This window comes from Podarcis gaigeae, assembly GCF_964106915.1.
Source record: "Podarcis gaigeae genome assembly, chromosome: 18".
NCBI classification, from domain to species: Eukaryota; Metazoa; Chordata; class Lepidosauria; order Squamata; family Lacertidae; genus Podarcis; species Podarcis gaigeae.
Window position 1 is genome coordinate 9,773,485 of NC_139696.1, and position 16,974 is coordinate 9,790,458.

General features: G+C 49.7%; 1 protein-coding gene across 1 annotated transcript; it reads left to right on the forward strand.

Annotated features, from left to right (window-relative positions):
• The first annotated feature begins 533 nt into the window (after positions 1–533).
• On the forward strand, positions 534–16,797 carry CCDC124 (coiled-coil domain containing 124). The gene is made up of 5 exons (XM_083720770.1): positions 534–643; positions 2,847–3,023; positions 11,151–11,334; positions 12,047–12,161; positions 14,706–16,797. Exons 2-5 carry the CDS (start codon positions 2,865–2,867, stop codon positions 14,908–14,910), a joined length of 663 nt encoding a protein of 220 aa, XP_083576896.1. The 5' UTR covers positions 534–643; positions 2,847–2,864; the 3' UTR covers positions 14,911–16,797.
• The last annotated feature ends 177 nt before the right edge of the window (positions 16,798–16,974 follow it).

Sequence of the window (16,974 nt, forward strand, 5' to 3'; positions counted from 1 at the left end):
CACAACATAAAAACTTACACAAAGCTTCTTAGGCCCTAAGACAAGCTGGTACAGCCGTTTCCAAGGCGACGGGTCGGCCATCATGGCAAAGGGCAGCGTGAAGGCGGTTGCCGCCATGTTTGCTTCGGGCGAGGTCCCGCGGCCATCTTGGATTCACCCATAGAGCTAAGAAAAGTCTATAGAGTGTGAGAGCAGGCGCCATCTCGGAACCGGTCACGCTTCCACGTAAGGAGCCAGCGGCCATCTTAGTAGTGGGCATACTGCTCCCTTTTGCTCCCGGGCACTTCCGTGTCGTGGCCGACGCCATCTTTGTATTGGGCAACATTAATTCGAAATGCTGCTGAAGAAGTGGAGAAAGGGGGGGCCGTTTCTTTCTTTCCCTTCCCCACACATCACTAGCCCTACGGTCTGCCGTGAGGAAGCGAAGAAAAGGCAAGGGAACAAAAAATTGGGGAATGGAGGGGAGGGGGGAAATGCTGGCTTTGCCCTCAACAAACATGGAAACCGCCCTCAACAAAAATGGCGGCGGCGGCGGCGAGACTATTCCCCCCCCTTTTCCGCGCCCCATGGAGGGGTGGCTTTCGAAAAGGGGGGCGGGGGCGTGACGGACAAAGGCTGCGACGGCCGGAGGTGGAGGCGGCAGGTAAGGAGAGGGTTGGGTGGGGCAGGATGGCAGGGGATTGCGAGACCCCCCCCTTCCCCGTCTTATTATGGGGCAAGGGGCTGCCTTCATGGGGGGAGGGGGGAGGGGGAGACCCCCCCCCAAAAGCCATGGGGTGGAAAGAGAGAGAGGAAGGGGAAGGAGGAGAGAGAGGAAAAGAAATATCTCCAGCCTTGCAATGCATTTTATTAGCTCTTCTTATTAATCTCCCATTGAATAAAATGTGCCCTTTAAAAATAAATAAATCATGCCCTTTGTTTACTTCGTGCCAGCTGTATCCTCAAATCACATTATTATTATTATTAATTGTGAAAGTGTTCTTGTTTTGCTTTCTTCGTTTTAGCAGGCTTTTGCATACAGCTCTTAAATTTTGATTTATTTATTTTTGGTTACTGAATTATCAGATTTTTCAAGTTCTTTTAGGCAACACTCAGAACAAATCTCTCCTCTCCGTTGACTTCCCAGCCACCCTTTCCATGGTATTCTTTCCTTACTGTATAAAGCTGCTGTGTTACTTAATATTTTACCCATTATATACTTTAATTCGAACTTATTAAACTACTATTTCTCATCTGTTGCTATGCTTCAAGTCCTGCATACGTTTTAACATGACCATGATATATATTTTTAAATAACCCACAAAATATTTCCCTTCTTAAAGCAAATTTTCCTCATTTTTTTCTTTAATTCTAGCAGTCTGCCCACCTCACCTTAGTTTTGTTTTTAATCCCCGGATAGTTTTTAAGTTTTATTTTCAATCGCCTGGTGGTCACTTTCCATTCTCTAGTCCAGTGTTTCCCAACCTTGTGCCTCCAGATGTTTTTGGCCTACAACTCCCATCATCCCTGACCACTGGTCTTGCTAGCTAGGGATGATGGGAGTTGTAGGCCAAAAACATCTGGAGGCACAAGGTTGGGAAACACTGCGGTCTAGTCTAGTCTTTGGAAATATGTTGCTTTACCATGTTTGCATGCAGGTCCTCTGGGATCATAGTTTGCACGCCCCTGATCTGTATATATATAGCAGTGTTGCAAGATTTTGTAAGCATTATTACACACAAACTGTAGCTGCATACAGACACGCCATAAAATTGTTTAATTATTTACTTGTGTTTCATCTTGTATTTTATACTGTGAACTGCCCTGAGATCTTTCGATGAAGTGCGGTATATATTTTATATATAATAACAATAATAATAAAAATTATTTATACCCCGCTCTCCCCAGCCAGAGCCAGGCTCAGGGCGGCTAACACCAGTAAAATTACAGTAAAAACATAATAGGGGGGAAAACCAATTTAAAATACAGGTTAAAATGCAAGGGATCCTTGGAGCAAAGTCGTGTACTTTAGATCAAAGGTCCCAAAATTGTGGTCTGGAGATCACTGGTGGCCCATGGCGTGTCTGTAAAAATAAAATTTAAAGCCACACAGCACATCATCTTCCTCGGAGGTTTTTAAGCAGAGGTTAGATGGCCACCTGTCATGGAGGCATGAGCTGAGATTCCTGCATTGCGGGGGGGGGGTGGACTGGATGACCCTGGGGGGCCCAACCCTCTGATTTCATGGTTACAATGGCTGCCACAAGGAGAGAAGACCATTAAGTGGTTCCACTTCCCAAAGAGCTTCAGCTGTTATCAAATGATTCGGGGAGGGGAGGCGGGGTGTGTGGGATCCAGTGCCTCAAATATGGGGTGTGTATGCAGCCCGTAACTATAGTTACACCTTCCTTAGAGGTTTTTAAGCAGAGGTTAGATGGCCACCTGTCATGGAGGCATGAGCTGAGATTTCTGCATTGCAGAATCCCCGCGACGGGGTGAGCTCCCGTTGCTCGGTCCCTGCTCCTGCCAACCTAGCAGTTCGAAAGCACGTCAAAGTGCAAGTAGATAAATAGGTACCGCTCTGGCTGGAAGGTAAACGGTGTTTCCGTGCGCTGCTCTGGTTCGCCAGAAGCGGCTTAGTCCTGCTGCCCACATGACCCGGAAGCTGTACGCCGGCTCCCTTGGCCAATAAAGCGAGATGAGCGCCGCAACCCCAGAGTTGGCCATGACTGGACCTAATGGTCAGGGGTCCATTTACCTTACCTAACATCTCTGTGGCTTTGCTTTTACGGCGCAGGTCGCTCCGAGTGCAAAATTGCAAATAAAACAAAAAACACGTTTGCGAACCCCTCTTTTGCCCCCGCCAGGCCAGAGGACCCTGAGGGATGCCCAAAAAGTTCCAAGGGGAGAACACCAAGTCGGCAGCCGCCCGGGCGAGGAAGGCGGAGGCCAAGGCCGCAGCTGATGCCAAGAAGCAAAAAGAGCTGGAGGATGCCTTCTGGAAAGACGAGGACAAACACGTCATGAGGAAGGAACAGAGGAAGGTGAGCGGGGGGGGGGCTGGCCGGAAGGTGGCGGGACCGGGGTCACCCAAAAAATTATCTGCCAGGTTGCAACGGGAAGAGGAGCAGAGCGAGCTGCCTTAGAAACTCAAACGTATATGCACCTTAAACCGAGCTTGCGGTCGCCACAGCAGAATGTCTATTCATCTTTTTGATTTGTTGATTAATTTTATTTATTAAATTAGCTGTATAAATTAAGTCAGGAAATAAATACGGGCAAAGCAAAACGCCACGGAGAGAAGGCTCTGAAATATAAGCTTGAATTCGTTTCGTTCCAAATGGTTTGATTTGATGTTTTCAAGTGTTGTCAACTGCTTCAGGGTTATTGTTTTTCTTTAAAATACAAAGCGGCATAGGAATGAAAATGTTCGTTATTGTTTTGTTATTATTTGTTAAATTTGTATGCCGCCCTATACCTGCGGCTGCAGAAGGAAACCGCAAAATGAAAACACGAAATACATCATAAAAACAAACCCAAGAACAACCCAAGAACCCACAACAAGTTCTTCTTTTTTTACATTGAACCTTAAAATGATTATGGTTCTTATTCGCTTCCTTTCTCTACTGCAATAAGAATAAAAATAAGAATAAGAATAATAATTTGTTATTTATACCCTGCCCATCTGGCTGGGCTTCCCCAGCCACTCTGGGCAGCTTCCAACAAAAATTAAAATACAGTAATGCATCAGACATTAAAAGTTTCCCTAAACAGGGCTGCCTTCAGATGTCTTCTAAAAGTCTGGTAGTTGTTTATCTCTTTGACATCTGCTGGAAGGGCGTTCCACAGGGCGGGTGCCACCACCGAGAAGGCCCTCTGCCTGGTTCCCTGTAACCTCATTTCTCGCGGGAGGGACCCGCCAGAAGGCCCTTGGAGCTGGACCTCAGTGTCCAGGCAGAACGATGGGGGTGGAGATGCTCCTTCAGATATACTGGGCCTTTGAGGCCGTTTAGGGCTTTAAAGGTCAGCACCAACACTTTGAAATATGCTCGGAAATGTACTGGGAGCCAATGTAGGTCTTTCAGTATATGGTCCTGGCGGCCACTCCCAGTCACCAGTCTAGCTTCCACATTCTGGATTAGTGTAGATTCCAGGTCACCTTCAAAGGTAGCCGCACGTAGGGCGCATTGCAGTAGTCCAAGCAGGAGATAACCAGAGCATGCACCACTTTAAAGGGGGGGGGGGAGACCTCAAAGCAGTTGACAAGGCATTCAAACAACAAATCAGAATAAAACAAATCCGGGCTTCAAGAATCTTTAAGATCCTTCTTTAATTGGCATTTTGCCTTCCCCTTATTTATTTACCGACTAGATTTTTAGAGTTGCCCCATGGCAGAAGTGGGGTGGTGAGAGTGCTGGAGTAGGACCCGGGAGATCAGAGTTCGAATCCCCACTCCATCATGGGCAAACTTGGAGTCGGTGGGCATCTTCTGGCATTCTTAAGCAGACCAAACACTCTCTGAATTGCCCAACCTGAGACAAATAATGTGGATTTGTGACTCTTCTGACCGGGCTGACGTCCTCCTTCTGAGCACTTCAGGGCTTAATCACCTCCCAGGAATCTGGAAGGGCAGGATCCGATCTGGGGTGTGTCACCCTTTCTTGACCTGAAGCCTGTGACTGCTGCCTCCTGTGTTGTTTTTGCCGGGCTAGCAGCACTGAAATGGCCTTCTTGGGGCGACAAGGCCTGGGCCGTGGGTGGGTGGGTGTGTCCTGGGCTGCACAGACATTGAGACCCCCCTCTCAGCCTCACTGATGGGGTCCAAAGGAAAGCAGAGCAAGATGTTTGGCACCAGCTTGGCTGCAGGATTTGCCAGAAGGAGGCGGTCAAGGCGCCATCCAACCACCTTAGTGTCTCCACTGTGGATTTGTGTAGGGTTTTCTCCTGAGCCTTTTCTTTTCCCAAATATATCCCGCAAGGCAGCAGAGATTTGGGGTCACAGTTTTCCTTCTCCTAGATAGGAGACAAGCTCCACCGGCCCTTCACTTCCCTCTACAGCACGGGCAGAAACCGCCTTCTTGACCTTGGGGCCCACTCTTGGTCTTGTCCATTCCGTCCACCAGAGCCTGTCTTCACATGCAGGGGAAGCCCCTAACTCGCCGAGGGTCCCATCAGCTCCCCTCACCTGGTTCAGCCGGCCAGTCGGAGCCATTCTGGGATTGTGGCTGCTGTCGCCTCCTGGCAGTTTCCAGGAGCCACAGGTGAATGCTGAATGCAGGTGGGCAAATGCCCCAGGAGGAGCACAACATGTCCCCCACCAGAAGTACTGTCCCTCCTTTAACGCCCTAGCCAAGACCTGTAGCTCACAGGTAGAGTGCCTCCTTTGGGAGTGTGAAAGGTCTCAGCCAATAAAGCAAGATGAGTGCCGCAACCCCAGACTGGACCTAATGGTCAGGGGTCCCTTTACCTTTACCTTTAACAGAAGTATGGAGTTGGGGACACAGTTGGGTACCTGCAGCAGAGATCGTAGAAATTTTGCCTGAAAGCCATCTAGCTTAGGCAGGTCCCCATTATAAATTATTATAACCATGAGGACTAGATAGAATCTTGTTTTATCTTTTGGGGATGGGACGCAGCTCGGGGGGCAGAGAACCTGCAGGAGCCCCCAGGTTCATTCTGCAGTGGCATCTCCTGGAAGGGCTGGGGAAGACTCCCCCGAGTCAGAAACCCCCCAACCCCCCCCCAGCACCTGCTGGTGCCAACCAGTGCTAGCCAATAGGTGAGCCAGGTGACCCAATAGTCTGTGTTACTTGGGTAGACACTGGAGTCTTCTAGAGCAGGCACACAACACCTTTCACGCTCTATTCGGCAAAGGGGCACTTCTCCCTTCTGCCCAGGAGGCGGCAGCAATGGATAAATCTCTCTACCTGTTTTGAGAGATCACAGAACAGGTTTGTCCCTCTCTTCTGTCTCTTTGGATGAATCCTATAGTGTCTCGTTTCCCTTTTGTGGGGTGGCGAGGGGAGAAAGGGGCGGCAAGGATGCTTGCTTTACATGTAAAAGGTCCCAAGGGGGAGGACCAGAGAGCTTAATTAAAGGAACCTCCGTAATTTGGGAGCCTTGAAACTGCGCCAGACCAGTTGCTCCGTCTCGGCGAGGTTCCGGTTTCAGCCCTGCATCTCCGTGACATCAACCTGTCCCCTGGGGCGGGACGCATCCTTTGGATCCGACCACCTGGGTTAATTTGATCATGCTTCCATGGTGACACGAACCTGCCCCCAACACTTTCATCTTCTGTGTGGCAGGAGGTTGGACTAGATGGCTTTGGGGGTCCCGTTGAGCTCTATAATTCCGTGATCTCGCGCTCTCTGCCTCCTAGCCGCTGTGATCCACGCGACAGTCACCTCCAGACTGGATTATTGTAACTCGCTCTACGTGGGGCTGCCCTTGAGACTGACCCAGAAACTCCAGCGGGTGCAGAATGCTGCAGCGAGACTCCTTATGGGGTCCTTGCTGCGGGACGACATTCACCTGGTGCTATACCAGCTGCACTGGCTCCCGGTGGAGTACAGGATCAGGTTTAAGGTGCTGGTTTTACCCTTTAAAGCCCTATAGGGCCTAGGAACCTTGTACCTACGGGACCGCCTCTCCTGGTATGTCCCACAGAGGAACTTACGGTCTTCAGACAAAAACATCCTGAAGGTCCCAGGCCACAGAGAGGTTAGGCTGGCCTCAACCAGAGCCAGGGCTTTTTCGGCCGTGGCCCCGATCTGGTGGAACGCTCTGTCACAAGAGACTAGGGCTCTGCGGGACTTGACATCTTTCCGCAGGGCCTGCAAAACAGAGCTGTAGAGCCAGGGCTTTTTCGGCCGTGGCCCCGATCTGGTGGAACGCTCTGTCACAAGAGACTAGGGCTCTGCGGGACTTGACATCTTTCCGCAGGGCCTGCAAGACAGAGCTGTTCTGCCAGGCCTTTGGTCAGGGCGCAGCCTGACTCTCTCTCCCCTTTCATAAGAACTTGCATGAAAGTGGCCTCCCAATTTTTCTCACAGGCCCATATAAGTTCAGCACAAACAGTTGGGCCTGGTGAGCATTTAAGGTCCCCAACGCTAATCTGCGGGTTGCCATCTGATTGGATTTTATTCTGATCCTGATCCGATTTGAGGATGTATTTTAATTGATTGTCCGATTTTTTGTTAATGTGTTATACATTTGATGTTAGCCGCTCATTTGATGTGAGCCCGGCTTTGGCTGTGGAGGGCGGGCTATATAAAAAATTATTATTATTATTATTTATTATGCAAGAGCACCTTCCCCTTTCTGGTGAAGATTCGGCCAGAACAGCCAATTTCTCCTCCGCCATTAAGTTTGAGCACGATGCCGTTTTGAGACATTCTCAAATCTTTAATGGGATGCGAACCTATAAGGCCAGCTGCCTCACCTTGAGCCAGATCCATTGGCATCTGTCTAGCCCAGTATTGCCCACACTGACTGCCAGCAGCTCTCCGGGGTTTCAGGCAGACCATAGATCTAATACTGAAAGAAAGTCATAATAAAAACATAACTTCAAAAAACCCCACAACTTGCTGTATATCAAGTTATGCATTATCCCATCATCCATTAGAGTATAATAGTAAGCGCTAACATTAAATACGTATTAATAAATAACGCTTAAGCAATTTGCACCTAACAGTTACAATAAAGAATTGCTAAACTATAATCAATAAAAAATAATGGCAAATCACACTGCATAAAATGAAACATACAAAACTACAAATACCATAAAATGAAACATACAAAACTACAAATACCATGTAAAGCGATCAAATTGTTTGTATTATAACATAGATAGATAGATAGATATGATTTTGTTTGTATATCTGAAGGAGCGTCTCCACCCCCATCGTTCTACCCAGACACTGAGGTCCAGCGCCGAGGGCCTTCTGGCGGTTCCCTCACTGCAAGAAGCCAAGTTACAGGGAACCAGGCAGAGGGCCTTCTCGGTGGTGGCGCCCGTCCTGTGGAACACCCTCCCACCAGATGTCAGAGAGAACTACCATCTGAAGGCAGCCCTGTTTAGGGAAGCTTTTAATGTTTGATGCATTACCGTATTTTAATATTCTGTTGGAAGCTGCCCAGAGTGGCTGGGGAAGCCCAGCCAGATGGGTGGGGTATAAATAATAAATTATTGTTGTTATTATTATATTATTACTATGTGATTTTATATTGTGAACCTCCCTGAGACCTGCTGGTGTAGAGCAGTATAATAATAATAATAATAATAATAATAATAATAATAATAATAATATAAAAAACAAGGGCACACAGCTATTTTTTTTTTTAAATAAAATATCCCTGAACTCCTCTCCTCTCTTCCTTGCTCCTCCTGCAGTTCTGAAAGTCATGGTCTTCACTTCCTCCTGTGGCGGTGAGTTCCACAGTTCTACTCTCCGCCACAGAGGGGAAGACCTTTCTTTCATCTGCTCTGAATCTTCAAATGTTAAATGACCTGATGGCTCATCTGGGCGAAATGCATGGGGAGGGGCGCTTTGAGACACGGCTTTCCCAATTCGAAAGAGTCTCTGGTCTCATTGACTCCTGGTCTTAATGCATCTCCTGAGCTTTGGGATTTGTTGATTGCTATTGACCAGATCCAAAGCGCAAATTGCTTTCTGTACCACCTTGGCCAGTTGGGAGGTGTTAACGGGCATGTTGGGCTTTCCGCGCCGTTGATCTTGGGCTTAGCTGCGCTTCTTGACGAATCGTTGAATGGATTGCTGTCTTTGATTATTTCGAAAGGCTTGTATTACAGGCCAACTTTCCCCAAACTTCAGATGTTTGGGGCTACAGGTGCCATCCTCCCTGGTATCATGCAGCCAGGCTATCTGGGAGTTATGGGACTTGTAGTCCATGCACCGGGGGAGGGCCATAGCTCAGTGGTAGTGCTCAAAATCCCCCAGGCACGTTTTGTGACTGGCGCGGGTCCAGTTACAGCCACGTGGAGATCTCTGGGCACCAGGTTTGCGACTGGCAACACCTGGATGGCCCCTTCAGCTTTCTTAAGCCGGTCAGCATTTATCTCCCACCTTTTTCTCCAAAGAGTACATGGTTCACCCCATTCCTCCGTTAATCCCGACAACGACCCTGTGAGGTGGGCCAAGAGGCTGGGACTGACTCCAGGGTCGCCCAGTGAGCTTCAGGGCTGAGTGGGGATTTGAACCCTGATCTCCCAGGTCTGACACACTAACCCTTACACCACCCTGCCTTCCTAGAGCTCTTCTGCTGGGGGGAGCTCTATAAACTAAGTAGGTAAATAAATACAGAGAAAGCAAAATGCCACCTGCCGAAGGATCTGAAATACTTTCCTGAATTTGTTTTATTCTGGATTGTTACAGCCAGTGTGGTGTAGTGGTTCAGAGTGATGGACTCGTAATCTGGTGAACCGGGTTCGATTCTGCAACATGCAGCTGCTGGGTGACCTTGGGCCAGTCACACTTCTGTGAAGTCTCTCAGCCCCACTCACCTCACAGAGTGTTTGTTGTGGGGGAGGAAGGGAAAGGAGATTGTTAGCCGCTTTGAGACTCCTTCGGGTAGTGATAAAGCGGGATATCAAGTCCAAACTCCTCTTCTTCCTCTTTTATTGGAAGTTTTAATGTGTTGAAAACCTGCTTTTGAGGGGTTTTTTTCCTCTTTCATAGAAAGCAGTATAGTGGTACCTTTTTTTTAAAAAAAAAATATTTATTACTTTCCCAACAATTTAAACACTACAAAAGAAAAAAAAGTTAAACAAAACAATACAGTACAATACAAATACAAAAACACTACATAACACTAACACTAAGACATTAAACTAACAAAACAAAACAAATACAATTTAAAACACATCCAGTAATTTCACTATCTTATCTTTCATTCACTTGTTTCAACGACCTCCTCACACCTCCCTTTTTGTATTCCACTTCAGTTAATTGTTTCAGCAATACCTTTCCATCTTCCTCTGTTTTCTGTCCTGTAATTACCTTAACATATTCTAACCTTATTTTTGCCTTTAATACACTAATAATCTATTTGTACTTAGTTCCTTATAACATTTCTACTGAAGCCATATAACTTCATTCCAACATTTTTCTAACATTCATTAATTTTACAGTATTTCTGTAAATAGTCTTTAAACTTTTTCCAGTCTTCTTCCACCGACTCTTCTCCCTGGTCTCGGATTCTGCCAGTCATTTCTGCCAGTTCCATTTAGTCCATCAACTTCATCTGTCATTCTTCCCGGGTGGGTAAATCTTGTGTCTTCCAATACTTCGTGATGAGTATTCTTGCTGCTGTTGTTGCATACCAGTGGTACCTTGGGTTACATACGCTTCAGGTTACAGGCTCCACTAACTCAGAAATAGTGTTTCAGGTTAAGAACTTTGCTTCAGGATACGAACAGAAATTGTGCCCTGGCGGTGCGGCGACAGCAGGAGGCCCCATTAGCTAAAGTGGTGCTTCAGGTTAAGAACAGTTTCAGGTTAAGAACGGACCTCCGGAACGAATTAAGTACTTAACCCGAGGTACCACTGTATAGAAATGAAATGAATAATAATAAAATAAAATCCATTGCCAAAAGGCTACTAGATATTCCATTGTGGCGACGATGGTAACCTAGGAGTTTCTAACACTGGACTTTGCATTCTGGTTGTCCCAAACTCAGTCCCCAAAGGCATCACCAGATTGGGGGTGTGAGAGACCCCTGAGTCAGAAACCCCAGAAAGCCATTGTTTCCAACCAGTGTAGACAATGTTGAGCTCTAGTTTCTGACTCCGTATGAGGCAGAACACGGTGCTCCTATTCAACTCCATCCTTCATTCAGAATCATGAAGAAGAAGAAGAGTTTGGATTTGATATTCCGCTTTATCACTACCCGAAGGAGTCTCAAAGCGGCTAACAATCTCCTTTTCCCTTCCTCCCCCACAACAAACACTCTGTGAGGTGAGTGGGGCTGAGAGACTTCAGAGAAGTGTGACTGGCCCAAGGTCACCCAGCAGCTGCATGTGGAGGAGCGGAGATGCGAACCCAGTTCACCAGATTACGAGTCCACCGCTCTTAACCACTACACCACACTGGCTCTAGACTGAGGACTAGACTCTTTTCTCTCTCTCCCTCCCGCCCTCCGGTTGCTTTAGGAAGAGCGCGAGAAACGACGCCTGGAGCAGGTGGAGCGCAAGAAGGAGCTGCAGCGCCTCCTGGAAGAAGAGGATGCCAAGCTGAAGGGGAAGACGCCTAAGCCTCTGCCCCCGGGCAAAGTCACCCGGGCGCAGATCGATGAGGTGCTCCGGAAAGAGCAGCAGAAGGAGAACGGGGAACCCGGTGAGTGGGAGACGATGGGCTAGTGCAGGCATAGGCAAACTCCAGCCCTCCAGATGTTTGGGACTACAATTCCCACCATCCCTGACCACTGGTCCTGGCAGCTAGAGGTGATGGGAATTGTAGTCCCAAACATCTGGAGGGCCGGAGTTTGCCAATGCCTGGGCTAGCGGGTGCTGGGAGTCCAGGTGAAAAAAGGTAAAGGACCCCTGGATGGTTAAGTCCAATCAAAGGCGACTATGGGGTTGTGACGCTCATCGCGCTTTCAGGCCGAGGGAGCCGGAGATATACAGCTTTCCGGCTTATGTGGCCAGCAGGATTAAACCGCTTCTGGCACAATGGAACACTGTGAGGGAAACCAGAGCGCATGGAAACGCTGTTTACCTTCCCGCCACAGTGGTACCTATTTATCTATTTGCCCTGGTGTGCTTTCGAACTGCTAGGTTGGCAGGAGCTGGGACCGAGCAACGGGAGCTCACCCCGTCACGGGGATTCGAACCACCAACCTTCTGATCAGCAAGCCCAAGAGGCTCAGTGGTTTAGACCACAGCCAGATCCAGAGCAGAGGGTGACTGACAGAATGCAGGGTGTTAGAATGATGGAGTTGGAATGGACCCGGAGGATGGTCCAGTCCAGTCCCCTGCAATGTATTGCTGCATTTTTAAAAATGGGCCTCCAGCTAACCTGTTCTTCCATTTGCCCCCTTCTCTGCCAGGAGAGAAGCTGAAGAGTCACCTTGAGATGCCCTTGGAAGAGAACATCAACCGCAGGGTCCTGGAGGAAGGCGCTGTAGAGGCACGGACCATCGAGGATGCCATTGCGGTGCTCAGGTAATCCACGTGAGAGCTAAGAGCCTGGGAGGAGTCCCGCAGCAGCTGGATGAGGACAAAGCGGGGCCCGTCTAGTTCAGCATCCTGCCCCCACAGGGGCCTGTCGGATGCTCCAAAGCAGGGGTGCCCAAACTTTTTTCAAAGAGGGCCAGATTTCATAAAGTGAACATGCGTGATGGCCGACCAAAGGGAAGCCCACTGTCACGAACGGGTTGGACACAGAGGAATGGTGAGAGAAAGCAGCTGGGAAACCCCCCCAAGGGAAGAATGCTCAGAGTCCAGAGAGGGGAGGTGGGGCGACAATGAGTGGTCAAGGAGAGAAGGACGAGACTGGGAGGAGGAGGAGGAGGAGGTGGCAGAAGCTGAAGAGGCAACATGGCTTAGTGAGCAGGGAGAGTCTATGGCAGAGAGAAGTGCAGAATTAGAGGCAGGAGCTGAAGCAGGAGAGGAGGCAGAGATGAGTCCGGGTGGTGAAGAGTCACGGATGTCTCCCCCTCCTGTTGCAACCAGCTCCCCTCCCTGCTAGTCTCCCAGAACCAGGAGAGGCATGAAAAGGGCGGAGGAGAGGTTGGTTTTGCGCAGGCACAGTCTCTGATTGCTTGGGGGAAAACCCATGAGAGGAGGAGACCTAGGCAGCTGTCATGGACTGACTGGATGCAGAAGAGTGGTGGGAGGAATCTGCTGGGGGAACCCCCAAGGGAAGTCTGGAATCAGAGGTGGAAACTGAAGCAGGAGAGAAGGGAGGCAGGAGGCAGAGATGAGTCCGGCTAGGGAAGAGTCGCTAAATTTATTCCGAGAAAGAGAAGACTGAGAGGTGATACGACAGCCATCTTCTAATATTGAAAGGGCTGCCCCATGGAAGATTGAGCAAGTTGGTTACCTGCTGATCTGGAGAGTAGGGTCTGAAGTGATGCATTCAAATGACAAAAAAAGAAGTTTCTGGCAAAACATTGAGACTGTGGAATGGACTCCCTTGGACAGTTGTGGCTGCCCCTTCCTTGAAGGTTTTTAGGCAGAGGTTGGGTGGGCATCTGTCACAGGTGCTTTAGCTGATATTCCTGCATTGCCAGGGGTTGGACTGGATGACCCTTAGGGGTCCCTTCCCATGCTACTGTTCTATGAATGCAGAAATCACAGCCAAAGAATCCCTGACCACCCAAGCTCTGCTTAAATCTCTTCCCTTCAATGAAGGAGAGTCCACAACCGCCCAAGGGAGTCCATTCCACAGTCAAACAGCTCTTAATGTCAGAAAGTTCTTCCTGATTTTTAGTCGGAATCTCCTTTCCTGTATTAAAGTCATAGAATCATAGAACTGTTAGGGTCATTTCAAATCCCGGTTCTGTTTTCTGCGACATTAGCTCCCCCTCCCAGTTTGGTGCCATCTGCAAATTGGATGAGCACCACCTCAATTCTTTCATCCAAGTCGTTTATAAAGACGTTGAACTACCGGCCCAGGACAAATCCCCGCGGCACCCAACTGGTCACTTTCCCCCAGAATGACGGGGAACCGTTAATGAGTACTCTCATTAATGAGAACTGCTAGCCTAGCAGTTCGACAGCACGTCAAAGCGCAAGTAGATAAATAGATACCATTCTGGTGGGAAGGTAAACAGAGTTTCCGTGTGCTGCTCTGCTTCGCCAGAAGCGGCTTAGTTCTGCTGGCCACATGACCCGGAAGCTGTACGCCGGCTCCCTCGGTCAATAAAGCGAGATGAGCGCCGCAACCCCAGAGTCGGCCACGACTGGACCTAACGGCCAAGGGTCCCTTTACCTTTAGGTTCGGTCCATCAACCCACTAACAGTTCCTTCATTCAACTCACCAGCTTCCTCGAAGAATATCATAGGGGACTTTGTCAAAAGTCTTGTTGAAATCAAGTTACCATATTTTTTGCTCCATAGGGCGCACCTGACCATAGGGTGCACCTAGTTTTCAGAGGGAGAAATCAAGGGGGAAAATATGATCCTCCGCCCCCCCCCCCAGCTCTGACAGGCCTGTGCGCTTCTCCCAGACCTTCTCCCTGCTTTTGCAGGAGGTGGGGGAATTCCCCCATCTCCCGCAAAAGCCCACAGGAGCCGCGCACCCTTTAAGGAGCGCATGGCTCCTGCGGCCTTTTCGACCAGGAGAGAGAAGGGACTGACATGGCCAGTCATTCCTTTCTCCCTCCTCGGGGAAAAGCCTCAAAGAGGTCGGGGAGCAGCGCAAAGGCGGCGCGCTGCCTTCCCTCTGTCCCCTGAGCTTGTGGGGCTGGCGGTGGGGGGAAGCGCTGCACTCCAAAAGTTTGAGGCTTCCCGGACAGGCTTTGTAGCGCTCCGTCTCCCTGTTCTGGCTTTGGGCTTAGCCGCGCAGCCTGCATTCGCTCTATAGGACGCGTACACATTTCCCCTTAATTTTTGGAGGGGAAAAAGTGCATCCTATAGGGCGAAAAATACGGTATACCATGTGCAGCATTCCCCGATCCACTAAGCTTGTAACTAGATAATCCTTGGTTCCAGCTCTCCAGTTCTGCCATTTCTGTGATTCTCATTTCTCCCCCCCACCTCCAGCGTTGCCGACGACCTGGACCGCCACCCCGAGCGCCGGATGAAGGCCGCCTTCACGGCTTTCGAGGAGGTCCAACTGCCGCGGCTGAAGCAGGAGTACCCCAACATGCGCCTCTCGCAGCTGAAGCAGCTCCTCAAGAAAGAGTGGATGAAGTCGCCCGAGAACCCCATGAACCAGCGGCACACAGCTTACAACAGCCAGAAATGAGACTGGTGAAGCCCCCCATGTGTGGGCGTGGGAAGCGGTGCAGGGAGAAAGAGAGAGAGACCACCTCCTTTTTCCGCCCCCCAACACTGGACCGCCTTTCAAGAGCAGCCAAGGCCACGGTGGTCCCTCCAAGCTCCGCTCTACGGATTAAAATTAAGGTGCAACTAAATACTCCCCCTTGCTTTCGTTGACCTCCCCCATTGGACTCGAAAACCTCCCCCCTCCTCAGACACGCCCCTTAAATTTGGGTTTCCTGATCTCCTGTGGAAGCAGGCTCAAATTGGCTCCGGAACCTTTCCTGCCGGGCCAGATGGGATTGCCCCGGGTACCTAACCTTCTTCCTCTCTCTGGAACGGTTCCGTCTTCACCTGCCTCTTTGTGCTTTGGATTTGGGGGGCTGGGGGAGACTCAGGCGTAGCAAAAATCTGTGCCACCCCCTCCTCTTCCTAACCCCAGAGCGCAACACTTTGCTCTGCCACGTCGCATCTCAAGACGGGAGCTAGTTCTTCTTTAGAGGTCATTATGTCTTCCAAGATTGGGTTGTGGGTCGGTGGGGCAGGCGTGAAAGCCCTTGCAGGTGAAACAACAAAGAAATACCGCCCCCCCCCAGCATTGCAGAAGCGAGAAAAAGCGAGGGCAGATCACTTTGCCATGCCAGCTTTCTGGGTGCAGGGAAGCCATGCAAAATTAAAGTAGCCACTTTAGGGAGAGGAGTTCTTCCTTAGCCTTCCAGTTTTCCAAACTGGCCTTTTACTCTGTTTGTGGAGGGCGGTTTGGTGCAGAGGATCCGTTCAGCAGCAACCGTGCGCCCCCTCCCCAATCCTGCAAGCCTCTACTCGCCCCCCAAAGTAGGGTGCCCCCCTCTGTAAGGAGGAGGCCGAGGCTGCCCCCACTTAGTTCTTGCTCTGCTTGTTTATTCAGTGCCTGCATCTCTCCAGATACTGCTGCCCTCCATCTCTTGCCACTGTCGTCCCTGACCATTGACCCTGCTGGCTGCTGGGGGTCCAGTGGTATCTTGAAGGCCGCAAACGTCCCTCCATCTCTGATTCATCTGGCAGCCATAAGCTTCTTCTTGGGTCAGGTGGGCTGGCATCGCACTTGGGTCTTAGGGGAGTAAGGAGCAGGCGGGGACGAAAGATCCTCACACACCCATCTCAGTGAAGCCTCCCAGCTTGGCATCACCTTTTCGCATTCGTGCGATCGGCGCCCCTCTTTTGACTCTCTTAACAACAGAGGGTTTCTTTGGGGGGTCTTTTAAAATCTGCAGGGAGCGTGCATCTCTCACCTCGCCTCCCCTTACCACTGCCCCCCTTCTGGCATGGGGTTTTTCCTTCCTCAGGTGAATTAAGGTGCAACTCGGTGACGTCTTCCTGTTGTTGAAGAGGGCTTTGCACGATGAGAGACAGCCTCCCTCATTCTCGTTGTGCCACAGGTCAGCGGCAGCAGGGCTCTCGCCTTGCCAAGGCACGAACTGACTGCTCAAAAAAACAGAGTGTTCCTTTTCCCTCTTTCCTCTGCTGAATCCAGGAATGCTTGCTGAGTTTCAGATGGGGGTGTCAGAGCAGCAGGGGACACCCATATTTCTGTGTGTGTGTGTGTGTGTGTGTGTGTGTGTACGCAAACTGGGCTACTAATTTGGCATCATCTTCCCCTCTCTCCAGTTTTTAGCACCAGGGCCTTCCCTTTTTGCTCGATGTGATCCCATCTGGCCCCCTAGGACAATTATGAGCCCAGCCCCACCCCAATTCGCTGGACGTACCCCAGTGTTGCTGCTCTTCTCTGCAGAGAAAAGTTTCAGCATTAAAAACAAAAAGAATATATACATATTGCCCCAAATTTGTAAACCCAACTTCCCAAAAGGAATAAAGTGTTTGAACTGTGCCATCATCTGATTTTCCTCCATTGCTTCTTCTTCTTCAAAAGGTGGTGTAATTGGATATCTCTTTGACGTCTTCTAAAAGTCATATAGTTGTTTATCTCCTTGACATTCTGATGGGAGGGTGCCACCGCCGAGAAGGCCCTCTGCCTGGTTCCCTGTAACCTCACTTCTCTCAGTGAGGGAAC